The 14,821-nt window shown below is 37.1% G+C and overlaps 1 protein-coding gene across 3 annotated transcripts in view; it reads right to left on the minus strand.

Annotated features, from left to right (window-relative positions):
- Mob1b (MOB kinase activator 1B) overlaps nucleotides 1-14,821 on the minus strand; it is an 86,825-nt gene that overhangs the window by 12,453 nt on the left and 59,551 nt on the right. For all 3 annotated transcript variants that reach the window (XM_004871742.4, XM_021249807.2, XM_087184582.1), the window contains exons 3-4: nucleotides 10,571-10,664; nucleotides 6,352-6,485 (exon numbers count right to left, since the gene is read on the minus strand). In XM_004871742.4, the coding sequence (XP_004871799.1) occupies nucleotides 6,352-6,485; nucleotides 10,571-10,664 (228 nt within the window). The remainder of the gene's footprint in view (nucleotides 1-6,351; nucleotides 6,486-10,570; nucleotides 10,665-14,821) is intronic.

Below are 14,821 nucleotides of genomic sequence, written 5' to 3' on the forward strand. Positions count from 1 at the left end.
TGGAGGCCAGCTGCCCCCAGGGCACACAATGGGGGGCGTGGGGGGGCGTGGTTATGAACTCCAGAAGATAGAGCAGAAGTAAAAAACACAAAGGGCCTCTCTGAGGCTCCTCAATGGAAATTGAAGCCCACTGGGAAAGTGAAGAAAATCTCTTCAATAAAGGCACACTGGACCACCATGGTTGGTAAGCTGCTGCAATCAGCACCTCCCATAGAAACCCTGACTCACTTACAGGGAACGGCAGCTGGAACCTACAGCAGAACCTTACAGAGTTCAATCCTGCAAGAGGTCAGGGACCTCAACTTGGGCCTTGCAACCAGAAATCAGCCTGAATCTCAGTGGACTAGAGCTGGCTTGCTGAGACTCATCGACTTACGTCTGCACACTGCTGCCCACGTTGTCTACTGCAACAGCAGAGACATACCCTGAATGAGGCCCTTCTATACATATCTATATATAGATCTCTATATATCTTATTTTCTTGTATTTTTCTCTCTCTATCCCTTCTTGTTTTACATTTCTCTCCCTCTTTGTTCCTGTCCTATTTAGGATTGTTTTTCTCTCTCTTTCCTTCTCTCGATTGTCATTATTCTCATAAGAAGGTGAATACATTTTCTAGCTTCCCTATTGCTCTTAGTTTGTTCTGTTCTTGGCTTTGTTTCTTTGCTCTGTCTTTTCCTCTTGTCTTCAACCGTTTCCCAAAATTTGCATAATTTTCCTTTGTCCTCTAGCCTCACTTCTAACATTTTCCTCTCCTTCTATCTCCCTATCCCTCCCTGCCCAACTCCTTCTAAGTCCTCATCCTGAAGGGTAAATTTACAATACTGAAGGGTTTATTTGGGCTTGCTTCGGCAACAACTATACTAAAATTGAAGGGTCTATTTACTACAAACATATTTTGTACTGGTCCTCAATTATAATCTAGTTCATCTGGATAAAGGTAGATTACTAGCTACCACAAATTGTCATTTTCTAGCCTGTGTTTGATGCTATTGTGGATGCTGATTGTATGACTTCGGCTAAGGTGTTGTGATTGATCTAATCAGATGTCCTCCCTGGTATACTGAAAATGAGACTACCTAACAGGCATTAGACACTCAAAGCCTAAAGACCAGCTATACCTTGAAGATATCTCTCAGAAGCAATCATTCCATAAGGGTTATAAATACAAGCAATGAAGATACTCACAATAAGCAATATTGAAGTATAAGCCTAGGTATTAAACCAAAAACAGCACCAAAAACAAAAATAGAAATGAGAAGACACTTAAACAAGGTACAAACCCAAACGTCCAGCTCACCACAGGCAAATTCAGGGGGCAACTAAATGGAAAACTCTGATAACCAAGCACCTGGACACCCTGAACTGATAGCATAGGAAGTAACAAAACAGATGAACGAGGCTCTAGAAAAATTCAAAACAGAAATAATTTCCCAGACAACTACACAGAGGGTGAGCAGAATGAAAGATACAATTAGAGACTCTAGAACAGAAACAGATTTAAAAAAAGATGAGCTCAGGACAATGATGGAAGCCAAGAATGCCCAGCATATGAAAAAATGGAAACCATAAACACCCAACATAGGAAAGAAATAAAAACCATGGAATGGATTCAAACAGATATCCAGGAGATTAAAAACTCCGTTGAAAAGTATTCGCAAGACCATGAGGAATCGATCCAGCAGCTGCTATACGATGCAAAGAAGAATAACATAAGACTGATAGGAGTCCACAAAAAAGCAGAAAAAATAAAAATAACATTAAAAAAACCTGTTCAAAGAAGTAATGGCAGAAAAACATCCCAAGCAGGGGAAAAGAATTTGACACATAGATAAGTGAAGCACATAGGACTCCTACTGGCCATGATCAAAAAAATCCACAACCTGGACATATAATAGTCAAGATCCCAAAAACCCATCAGAAGAACAAAACCCTTCAAGCAGTTAGAAAGAAACAAATCAAATACTAAGGAAAGCCCAACAGAATCACAGTAGACTTCTCAACACAAGCCCTCAAGTCAAGGAGAGCCAAGAGTGAAGTATTTCAAGCTCTAAAAAAAATAAATTCTAACCTAGATTGTTGTATCCTGAAAAATTATCTTTCAAAATTAATGGGGAAATCAGATATTTCCGTGATAAAAAACACCTGACAAACTCCATGAATACCAAACCAGCACTCCAAATAATTCCAAACAATATCTTAGGAAAATACAATGAGAGTCACAACTCCATGAGGTCCAACAAAGTGAGGCTATCAGACAAGGCAAGAAACAAAAGGGAAAGCGGGTAAAAATTTTTTTAAAAAGAGCCAACAAGAAGAAAATATGACAAGGATGAGTCAATACATATCAGTTATAACCATCAACATTAATGGCAATTCACCAATCAAAAGACATATACTGGTAGAATGGAATAAGAAGCAAAATCCAACAATATGTTCTATACAAGAAACACACTTGGTTTAAAAAGAAATTCATAGACTCAAAGTAAAAGGATGGAAAAAAAATTCATGCAACAGGAACCTAGAAAAAAAGCAGGGGTAGCTATTTTATTTGCAGACAAGGTAGATTTCAAAGCAAAACTAATTCAGAGAGACAAAGAAGGTCACTACATACTTGTAAAAGGAACAATCCAAGAGGAAGAGATGACAATCATGAATATATATGCACCAAATATTACTGCTCCCAACTATATAAAACAAATATTAATAGACATGACAAACCAAATAAGCACTAACAAAACTGTACTGGGGGACCTCAATACCCCCCCGTCACAAATACACAGATCATCTAGACAGAAAATCAACAACGAAATACTAGAACTGAACCAAACTTTTGAACAAATGGATTTAATAGATGTGTACAGAGTGTTCCACGCCACAAAATCAGAATATACATTCTTTTAGCTGCACACGTCATTCTCCAAAATAGACCACATGCTAGCTCATACAACAAGTTTAAGTAAATGGAAAGGAATTAAAGTATCCCCTATATATTATCAGATTACAGTGCAATTAAATTGGAGATCAATACCCTAAGAACACCGCAAGAACAAACACATGAAAATTGAATAATATTCTCCTGAACAACTAATGGGTCACAGAGGAAATTAAAGAAGATATTAAAGAGTTTCTACAATTAAATGATAATGCCAATACAACATTCAGGAACCTATGGAACACAATGAAAGCAGATCTACAAGGGAAATTCATAGCAGTGAATGCTCATAGCAGGAAAACACAGCCAGCTAAAATAAACAATCTAATGCTGAACCTCAAGCTCTTAGAAAAAGAAGAGAAAGACAAGTCCAAAGCTCCTACAACAGAGGAAATTATAACGAGCACAGAAATCAATGGAATGGAGACAAAGAGAACAATACAAAAAATATCAACAAATCAAAGAGATGTAACTCTATCTTCACCTCCAGTCACACCTAAAACCTCAATGGTCCAGTGATGCTGTGTGTGATGCTCCAGGACAAGATTACACCAGCTGAGGGCTGGGGATTTAGCTCAGTGGCACTGCGCCTGCCTCACAAGCCCAAGGTCCTGAGTTCAATCCCTGGTACCAAAAAATAATAATAATAATAATAATTCCACCAGCTGAAGACACCCTGGGAAGAACAAAATCTTCATCTGAATAGTTCCTCATTGTTCTAGGATTTTTGCTGCCAGTGCCACCTCTGCCCTTTGAGTCACCTTTTATATCTGGCACTCTCTGGATGTACTAAACTCTCTCTGCCCTGAGTCATCTGTTACATTTGTTTCTCCTAAAGTACTGACTAAAAGTGTTGCAAATTCAGGGACTTTAGTCTTTGCTCCCCAGAGCAGCACTCATCAGGCCCAAAGCTCAGCTTCTTCTCTAAGTCTTATTTCTTCTATCTTTTCTGTCTATATATCAATTAATACACCTTGTGCTGTTGTGGCTTGCAGGAGACTTGGACTTACTGTACCGTTTCTAGTAATGGGACCTTTTCCTCTTCCCTACACAACTTTATCAAAAAAAGAAAAGAAAGGCTTAAATCCCTGCAATTACTAAACAAAAAGGGTCAAATCACAAAAGATCCAACAGAAATCCAGAGGATCATCAATACTTACTTTGAGAACATATTCTCTAATAAAATAGAAAACACAGAAGAAATGGACAGATTCATACATACATATGATTTACCAAAGCTGAATGGAGATATAAAAATTCTAAACACCGCAATTTCAATCAGTGAAATTGAAATCATAATTAAAAACTTACCAACAAAGAAAAACCTGGATCCTCATGGCTTCACTGCTGAATTCTGAATTCTAAGGAAATTTAGGTAAGACCCAGGGACCAGTGGAATAGATTAGAAGATGCAGACACAACTCCAGACATACTCAGCTACCTCATCTTTGACAAAGGAGCCAAACACCCTCACGGGAGGAAAGATAGCCTCCTTAATAAATGGTGCTGGAAAAACTAGATTTCAACCTGCCACAGATTAAAACTAGACCCTATCTTTCACCATGCACTAAACTAAAATTGAAGTGGATCAAAGATCTAAATATTAAAACAAACACACTAAATTTGCTGGAAGATAGGTTAGGTAGAACTCTTGAACATTGGCACAGGAAAAGACTATGAACAAAACCTCAGTAACATGGGAACTAACACAAAGAATCAACAACTGGGATATCATCCTATTAAAAAGCTTCTGCACTACAAGAGAAACCACCAACACAGCTAAGAGACAACCTACAATATGGAAAAAAAATTTTTACTAGCTGTTCCTCAGAGAAAGGATGACTATCTAGAATATATAAAGAACTTAAAAAAAAAAAATCAGACCCCTAAATTTAAAGACCCAATACAAAAACGGGCATCTGAAATGAACAGACATTTCTCAGACAACGAAGTAAAGGCAGCAAATAAACATATGAAAAAAGGTTCAACATCACTGGTCATTCAAAAGATGCAGATGAAAACAACACTGAGATTCCATCTCACCCAAGAAAGAATGGCTGCTATCATGAAATCAACCAATAACAAATGCTGGCAGGGTTGTGGGGAGAATGGAACCCTTCTCTATTGTTGGTGGGAGAGTGCAGACTGGTACCACCACTGTGGTGATCAATATGGAGATACCTCAAAAAACTAGGATTAGAGTTCCCATTCAACCCAGCTATTCCCCTGCTGGGTATCTTCCCAAATGAATTAAAAGAATCAGATCACAGCGATATATGCATACCCATGTTTATAGCAGCTCAGTGTGTAATAGCTAAAACTTGGAAACAGCCCAATTGTCCATCAACTGGAGCCTGGACAAAGAAGATGTGTTTTTTTTTTATAAATGGAGTACTACTCAGCCATAAAGAATGAGAAACTGGAGTCATTTACAGCTAAATGGATGCAAATTGAGGCCCTACTCTTAAGTGAAATAAAAAGGACACATATGTGTAAATACCAAATTGTTTCTCTGGTCTGAGAAACGGAAAGTGTAAATAAGGATCAAAATGTATAACAGATAATGTGAAATAGAAAAGGTCCAAAGGGGAAGGGGAAGTAGGAAGCATAGAGGAAAGGAAAGAAGGGAAAAGAATAAATATGAGAAAAGGAAAAAATGGAAACAAAGTCTTTGTAAATAGGGAGGGGCAAAGGGGTTGAAGGGAGGGCTGGGAAATGGGGAAAAAAATAAGAACCAAGATATATCATGTAAAGGTACAAATTCCCAATGATGAATATCATCATATTGTATACCTAAAATGTACTAATAAATTTAATGAGAGAAAAAAAAAGAAGTATGAGCTAAATATGATGTGGTGCCGTCATTAGTTGCCTACCTAATCTTTTTATCATTTAAAAATATAGGTAGGTTTATCTCAGTGTTTATAATAAACTTGGTATAAAAAAGATAGGACATTCTTAAATGCATAACATCAGAACTATTTTGAAAGGTACACAAACCCAGTGTGATTCTGGAACAGGAACAAATCTCTACAATCTTCTACTGAGAGAGTTAACTTGATCTTCACAATTCTTAAACAACAAAATGTAGTAATATTTTACTTAGGAGAATCATGAAAAACTTAACAAATAAAATGCTTAAGTCAAGAGAAGTAGATCATATTTTTCTAATAAACCTATTCTTTCAACTAATACGCATTTAAAAACATTAAAAGATGAGAAAAAGTATTTACACAAGATAGCCTGCTTATTTTATGACTGGGTTAACAAACTTTGTGCCTTGCTTGGAAACTGTAACATATACAGATGTCAATGCAGCTTTGTAGAGTTCTCCAACTAGACAGGGAGGGAAAAGTGAGAGAACTCTAGAAATCAGATAAACCATGATGGATACTAATTACATAAAATAATTATACCAATTTTTGATGGAAATAATGTCTCATCATCCAACTGATCCTGGACCCAAGTCATAAGGTAATCAATATACTTCGGTGCAGAACACTTAATAGGTTTCTTTATGTTTGTTCCATCTGCCCAATGATATTCATATCTGCAATGGAAGGAGAAAAAGCAAACAGAATATCAGATACAGTACACATGGGGCCAGGGATTTAGCTCAGTGGTTCTGCCGCCTGCCTTGCAGGCTCAAGGATCCAAGTTCGATCCCCCGTACCAAAAAAAAAAGAAAAAACAAAAACAAAAAAATACAGTACACATACTTTTACATTCTCTATATACAAATACTATATATACAAATAAGTGTTAAACAATCCAAATAAAGCCATGTAGTATTTTTAAACTGCCAATGAGCTGCTTTGTATCTATTACAACCCAAGCTAAGCAAACATCGCAGACTTACCTTTTACATTTGCACACTTTCTTTGTGTTTGAACTTTTCTCTTTTTTTTGGTACCAGGGATCGAACTCAGGACTTTGCGCGCCTGCATGGCAGGCGGCAGCACCACTGAGCTAAATCCCCGGCTTCAAACTTCCTTTCTCAGATTTCCCTCATATCAAGTTGTTATGGCTTGTGTCTAGATGCCCCCCAAAGCCTGATGTGGTTATAGGTGGGGCTTTTCGGAGGTGGGTGGATCTAGAGTGTGTGATACTGGGATTAATTCATGGTGCAATGCTAGGCTCAAGGGTACTAGGATTAAGGGTATGAGTGCTACCCACCCTAAGGAGTCTGAATAAAATAAAAGGGGCAGAAAGATGGCATTAAGACCTTTTGTAGCTTTGCTACCTTCTGCCCATCATGAACTCATGTGCCACTCTGCCTTAGAGCCTTCCAACTATGGACTGCAACCTCTATGAACCACAAGCCAAATAAACCTTTACTGCCTTAACTTGTGGGTCTCAGGTATTTTGTCTCAGCAATGAGAGAAAACTAACTAAGACATGAGTAGAATCATATATTATTACAAGAAAAAAATTTGCTTACTTCTCAGTTGTATGATACCCTTGAATTTAATGGTCTGCTTCCTAAAAAGCATTTTTTCTTATGCAATACAATTATTTTTAACTTGGAGGGCCAGGGATTTAATTCAGTGCTTCTGGTGCCTGCCTTGCAAACAAGCACAAGGACCTGAGTTTGATCCCCAGTACCAAAAAGTAAATAAATAAATAACTTGGAGCTTTAGTGTAAAGGATGCAGAATGACACAGAAACTCCAAAGATTAATAAAAAAGAGAATTATTCAATATTTCAGTACAATAAACATGCACTTAAAAAATCTGCAACTCAAAGATGCTCCTAGGTTTGGGTATTAACAGAATATGATCTTTTGACTTAGTAAACATTTAATGTGCACCTAGCATGTAAGGAAAATAATATTAAGAGCTAGGCACACTTAAATGAAAGACACTTCCCTACTCTCAAGGAGAATTAGTTTAGTAGAAAATTTTTGACAACTAAAAAGCTGGGCATGGTGGTGTACCTCCAGTACTGAGCGATCTGAAGCAGGAGGATCACTGCAAGTTCAAGGCCAGCCTGGACTACATCTCAAAGGAAAAAAACCAAACCCAAGATAAGAATTCATCCATGTTTATGAAAGAAACCTTAGTATTCCACCCTCACAATAAAGTTTTTTATCATGTTAATGATTTTCAGGTGTAAAAGTGAAAAGTAGACACATTAAACTGAAGAATCATATTCAATACACTGAAGTGGTTTTTTTTAAAGAAATCAACTTTCATCTTTATTTTTGAAAAACATCTGTTGCTGATGCTTCTAGAGTTGACAACTATGATTCCCTAATCTTTTTCTTGTTTATACTTGAGACACTTTCCTTCATTTTGTAGTTCTATCTTCCCTCTACCCATTTGTTTACTCTAATTTTGAGAGAACTTGTCTTTGAAATTTTTCTGTTATCACTGTATGAACTTGTAAACTACAACTTCAACACATTTACCATATTTTAATAATAATAATCAGTAACTGAGAACCAAGCCCTGTGAGCCATCATTCAATACTACTTTGTAAGGGGCTAGTGCTAAGTACAAGATGAGCACACCTAATCTAAAATCTGAAATGCTTCAAAATCTTTTGAATGCTGAAAAGCTCTCACAAATGGAAAATTTCACACTTAATCTCATGTGATGGGTCAAGGGAAAATGTCAAGTGCACTAAAAATACTTAACATTACTGTACTTAAAATTATAATAAAATTACCTTCAGTTTATGTATATTAGGTTATAATAGTTTCTGTTGCTGAGACAAAATACCTGACATACAAGAAGGCTTTATTTTGGCTCATGGTTTCAGAGTTTTCAGTCCATGGTCAGTGGACTCCAAGGCAGAAACATCATGGCAGAACATCAGGGTGGATAAAAACTGCTCAACTTACAGCAGCTGGGAACTAGAGAAGGCTGGAAAGAGCCAAGGAGAAAGGAGCCACAGACCAGATATGCTCCCCAACGTCACACCTCCATAATCCCCTTAGATATACTCAGGAGTGTGCTTTCCTAATCCCCTAAGCATCTCTCAAGCCAATCAGGATAAACCATCACAAAGGTTTATATGAAACATAAAATTATTTCTATCCTTAGACTTTGAGTTTCATCCCTGAGACCCCATGTACATGCAAATATCCCAAACTCCAAAACAACTCATATCCCAAGCACTTCAGGTAAGTGATACAGATCTCAAATAAATCTGGAGGAACCTGCTTTCCTAGAAGGCACTGCTGTTTCATTCCTCAATGCGTACCTAACCATATATAGTGACAGCAAAATTGAAAACACCTACTTTCACTAGTGAAACTTAAGTATCTGAAGTAAATACCAGTAACACTAACCGGAATTAACAAGTACTAAAAGGCATTTCATTTTTAAATGCCCCTTTTCCTTTAAGAAATTTTCCCAAAATAACAAGTAACAGAAATTCATATTCTTTGATGAAATGAGGAAACTCTTGTCTCTGAACCACTATATTTAAAACTGAAAAGCACTAACAAATTCATGTAAAATCAAATGGGATTAGGAAAGACAAAAAGAGGCACCTGCAACAATGACCAAAGAGGACAGTTCTCTAGAATAAACACCCAACTACACAGGAAGATGTCTAGCAGGAACAAGGGGGTTGAGAGGCACTGGATTTTGAATAACTGCAGCTGTCCATCCCTGGGGCCTCAAAAGAGAAGAACCAGACACAGCTTTGTGCCTTTTTCTTTACTGAGAAGCTAACTTATGTTTGAACTCTAAATATGGTATCTCCATATCTTTCCAGACTTCTTATACAGTACCTCTGCTATGAATTCCTTGATTGTTCATTTGACTAAATTCTTTACATTCATGACAGTTCAGAAGGCAGTATTTTTGTGGTGAATGTTGTAGTATGAAGTAATATATAATGCATGAAAAGTCTTTTATTTAGTTATCATTTAAAAGAACAGCAGTTGCCATTGTTATTATTAGTAACAGTAACAATAAAAGCTAGTTTCAAAAATGTATTAAGTCCAACTAATATTTATTGTTAACTAGGTGGTAATATCCTTGCACAAGAGATGAACAGAAAAACAAATCTAACAGGATAAATAAGGCAAGTATGGGCTAGGAGTATATAGATCCATGATAGAGCACTTGCTTAACACACAGAAGGTCATGGGTTCAATCTCACGGGGGGGAGGGAGGACAAATGGCATAGGAAGTATAATGTAGTAAAAAAATGCAATCATTATAAAAGTAAAAAACCTAAAAAATAAATAGATCACATCTATTCTGAAGAAATCAGAAAGCTTCAAGGAGAACCACTTGATATGGGACTTGAAGATGGATAAGACTTGATTTTATATGCTAACAAGATAGAGAAATGCAAGACAAGAAAATGTCCAAGAGAAAAACAGATTAAACAAGTTTTCAGAAAGTAAGTAATGGAGGGAACAGCAGGTATTTTTCATAATCTAATGTAGATAGACCAAAGAATATACAAGAGTGTACACAAAAAAGGCAGGATGGAAGACAATACAGGGAGGGTCATAAAACTCAAACTAAGGTATCTAGACTTGATATATCAAGTCAGTGGCAAACCACTAAAGGAACTGCTAAATAGAAAAAAAAAATCACAGTCAGAAACTTCCTTCTTATCTAAGAATTCATTTAAAATAAAGATAAGAACTGATCATTAACCATGCCTTACTTTGGTCCAGCTGACATGACTGGACAACTCTCTTCTGTACAGAAGTCTGTGATGGTTCCATAAAGCATGTTGATCTGATTGAAGAAATCCACAGCTGCAAAGCAAATATCCGTTACATGTAAAACAGAATGGTTAGGATTAAATTTTAATTTTATTTATGCAGAATCTAAGGCTTATCAGTATTCTCTCTATAAAGAACAGATGAAAAGCACACACAACAAAAGCTTCATTATGTACTACATTGATATTAGGAGCCTGTGTTGATCAAGTGATTTCACTGAGAGTAAAAAGGCAAGCAGAAATTATTCGCTTCACATATAAAAAACAAAAATCTTAGAATATATATAAAAAAACTATAAATAAATAAGAAAAAGACAGCAGATTTGAACTGTCATTTTACAAAAGAAGTTTCTAGATGGTCAAAATTCCTATGAAAAGATGTTGGCAATCATGGAACTACAAATTTAAATGACAGTAGGATATCATCCCATAGTCCCCCAAAGGGCTAAAATGTATTGGAAAATACAAGGAGCCATATCAAACACATTCTTAAACAAGCACATATCAAAGTTCACAAAACAGTATGGTCTTAGCAGAGCAATGGGACAAAATAGATCAGAAGCAGATGTAAGCATAGATGAAACACTTGACTTATGACAAAGCAGAATAGCAGGCAAAGACAGTCTTTTCATAAAATATATGATATGAGTCAACTGATTATTGCTATAGAATATTTTTTATTCACTTACAACATATCCCAGAACTAATTCCAAGTGGACTGTACTTCTCAATGTGAAAAATAAGACAAAGTGTAAATGAGCATGGAAAACTATGTCTATGCTATGGCACAGGTATAATCTTAAGAAGTGCACAAAACCTACTAAACATAAAGGAGTAGTTTTCGTGTTCATAGCTTTCATAGTTTCACTACATTTATTCCTAGATTTTCAATATTTTTCATATTCAAAATTTTTTACATTTACCTCAGAGCAAACCATCTTACTAATTTACCTGTTAGTAATAACAATCGTGGTGCAATAGCAATTATGGTCTTTTAGATTTTCAATATAGTACATATTCACAGTGGCTATATATGAAAAGATCAGCCTTTTTCCTGCCTCACTGGATTAGTTGAGTCCATTGAAATGGTGGTATAGCCTGGGCACAGTGGCACACACCTGTAGTCCTAGCACTCGGGAGGCTGAGCCAGGAGGATTGCTGTGAGTTCGAGGCCATCCTGGGCTACATAGTGAGTTCAAGACCAGCCTGAAGTACATAGCGAGACCCTGTCTCAAATAAATAAAAATAAGTAGTGTGTAATATCCTTGACTCATTCTTAATGTAAGAAAATTCTTTAATATTTCACTTATTGTTGCAGCTTTTTGGGCAAATAAGCTTGAAAAGTTCTCATCTATCAAGTTTTTTACACTATGAATTTTGAATTTTATCAAATGCTTTTTCTGCATGTATTGAAATAAACATTTTTCCTCCTTCATTTGGGAAAAAGTCATGAATTAGAATGATTAATTTTCAACTGTTAAACCAACCTCTGTGTTCCCTGAAAAGCTTAAGTTGGTCATAATGTGTTATATCTTGAAATGTGTTATACTTTTAAAATATTGCTAGATTGAATTTGCCATTATTTTCTATTAAGATTTTTATACCTCAGTTCATTTCAAAGGTTTAAATGAACCAGTTTCCTTTCTTATAATAGCATGTAGCGCTCATAAAATATTATTTTTTTCTACTCTGTGTTAAGAGTCAAAGGCTAGGTTTATCACTTCCTTAAATTTTTGATGGAAATTTCTTTGTAAGAAAGTTATAAATTATAACTTTAAAAAAATAGTTATAAGACTATTCAGATTTTTTCATTTTTGGTACCAGGGATCAAACTAGGGTCCTTGCACTTGCACAGCAGGCGGAGAAACCACTGAGCTAAATCTCCAGCCCTCAGATTTTTAACTTTGTTAAACAGTGTTACCTTTTTGAACAGTGTTAACTTTGATAAATTTTATGAGTTATGGAGTTTTTCTATTTTAAATTATTTGCTGATAGGGGTTATTTGTCCCCTTTTACTTCTTGATTAGTCTTACTGATGGATTTCAAATTTCATTAGGCTTTTCAAAGCATTAACATTTTTGTTTTGTTCTCTTTTTGTACCTATGTTTTCTATTTTACTGATGTATGTTCTTATCTTTACTGACAACTTTTTCTTAACTGTGTATTTAATTTGTTGTTGTTTTCTAACTTTGGAAATTCATGCTTAGCTCATTTCTTTTCATATTTTCCTAATATATATATATGAGGGTCTAAATGTCCCCCTTACATAGTGTTAGCTACATGCACAAGGATCTACACATAGTATTTTTATCATATTTTAATACAAAATATTTTCTTCTTTCGACTGAGATGTACTCTTTCCAAACACATAGATTTGCTACTTTTTGGTACTGGTTTCTAGCTAAGTCTATTATGGCCAGACAGTGTATTCACTTTAAATTTTGAAAACGTGCATGTGTGTGATCTGAGTTGCTTGGGTCATATGCCCCTCGGGTCAAGTCTTAACTTATGTTGCTCAAATTTTTCAAATTCCTTACTGATTTTTTTCTTCTACATTTCTTACCACTTACTGAAAGTGTTAACATTTCCCACTATGACTACAGATTTCTATTTTGCAGTAAGACCCTGTCTTATATATAAATAAAATAAAACGGAGGTCTGCGGAGGCCTACTGAGGTCACGAGTCGCGTGGAATGTGCCAAAACGGCCCACTGCAGACAGGCAGCCACCTGGTTCCACACTAAAAAGACAGAGAGGACACCAGACCACCAGACCATGGTACTGGGTCCCACCACTCCCGGCCCAGAGGTAGGGGCTTCTGAGCCGCCATCCCACTGCTCCTGGTCCAGAGGAAGGGGCTTCCTGGCCACCATCCCTCCTGTTGCTCCCAGCCCAGAAGAAAGGGTTTTGGGGGCACCTTCTGTCCCACCGCTCGCAGCCCAGAGGAAGGGGCTTCCAGGCCACCATCCCTGCCGCCGTTCCCAGCCAAGAGGTAGGGGCTTCTGAGCCGCCGTCCCACTGTTCCTGGTCCAGAGAGGAAGGGTCTTCCTGGCCACCATCCCTCCCACTGCCTCCAGCCCAGAGGAAAGGGCTTTTGGGCCACCTTCTGTCCCGCCGCTCCTGGCCCAGAAGAAGGGGCTTCTGGACCACCATCCCTACCGCTGCTCCCAGCCCCTGTCCCACCTCACCCAGCTCAGAGGAGGTGATCCTCGCAGGCACCAACAGCACCCCCTTGCTCCCCCAGTCAAAATGAGAAAACACGTAAATAAGTCTCAAAACCAGACTTCCAGATCACCTACAGCAACCCCAAAGGGAAATGAGATGGAACACTCTGATATGAAACCACCTGGACCCACTGAACTGGCAACAAAAGGGGATCTGGAAAAAATGAAATCAGAAATAATTTCTCAGATAACAGGAGAGACTGTGATCCTGGAGCAAGACATGATTAATAAATCTAAAGGGGAGCTGCGGAACATGATAGAATCCCAACATAGGAAACAAATGGAATCCATAAAACAGATGCAAATAGATTTCCAGGACATGAAAAACTCCATTGAAAGTCTACAGAGCACAATGAGCTACTGTGAGGACAAAATTTCAGACATAGAAGAAAAGACTGCAATTAATGACCAGGAAAAGAAAAATTGCTTCAAAATTATAAGGGAACACGAGAAATCAATCCAGCAGCTGCTAGGCGATGCAAAGAAGAATAACATAAAACTGACTGGAGTCAATGAAGAAACAGGAGAGAGTGCAGATGACATAAAAAACTCTTCACAGAAGTGATGGCAGAAAACTTCCCAAGCAGGGAAAAAGAGCTTGACATACAGATAAGTGAGGCATACAGGACTCCAAATAGCCTTGATCAAAAAAAATCTACACATAGGCATATAATTGTTAAGATTCCAGAAACACAACAGAAGAACAAAGTTCTACAAACAGTCAGAGAAAAGAAACAAATCACATACAAAGGAAAGCCCATCAGAATCACAGCAGACTTCCCAACACAAACCATCAAGGCAAGAAGAGCTTGGAGTGACATATTCCAAGCCCTAAAAGAAAACAGCCTCCAACCCAGATTGATGTACCCTGCAAAACTATCTTTCAAAATGGATGGAGAAATAAGATGCTTTCATGACAAAGAGCACCTTAGGAACTTCATGAATACCAAACCAGCACTCCAAAAAA

This window comes from Heterocephalus glaber, unplaced genomic scaffold (genome assembly GCF_053883595.1).
Source record: "Heterocephalus glaber isolate CG9 unplaced genomic scaffold, H.glaber_assembly_v1.0 deba00000281, whole genome shotgun sequence".
NCBI lineage: Eukaryota > Metazoa > Chordata > Mammalia > Rodentia > Bathyergidae > Heterocephalus > Heterocephalus glaber.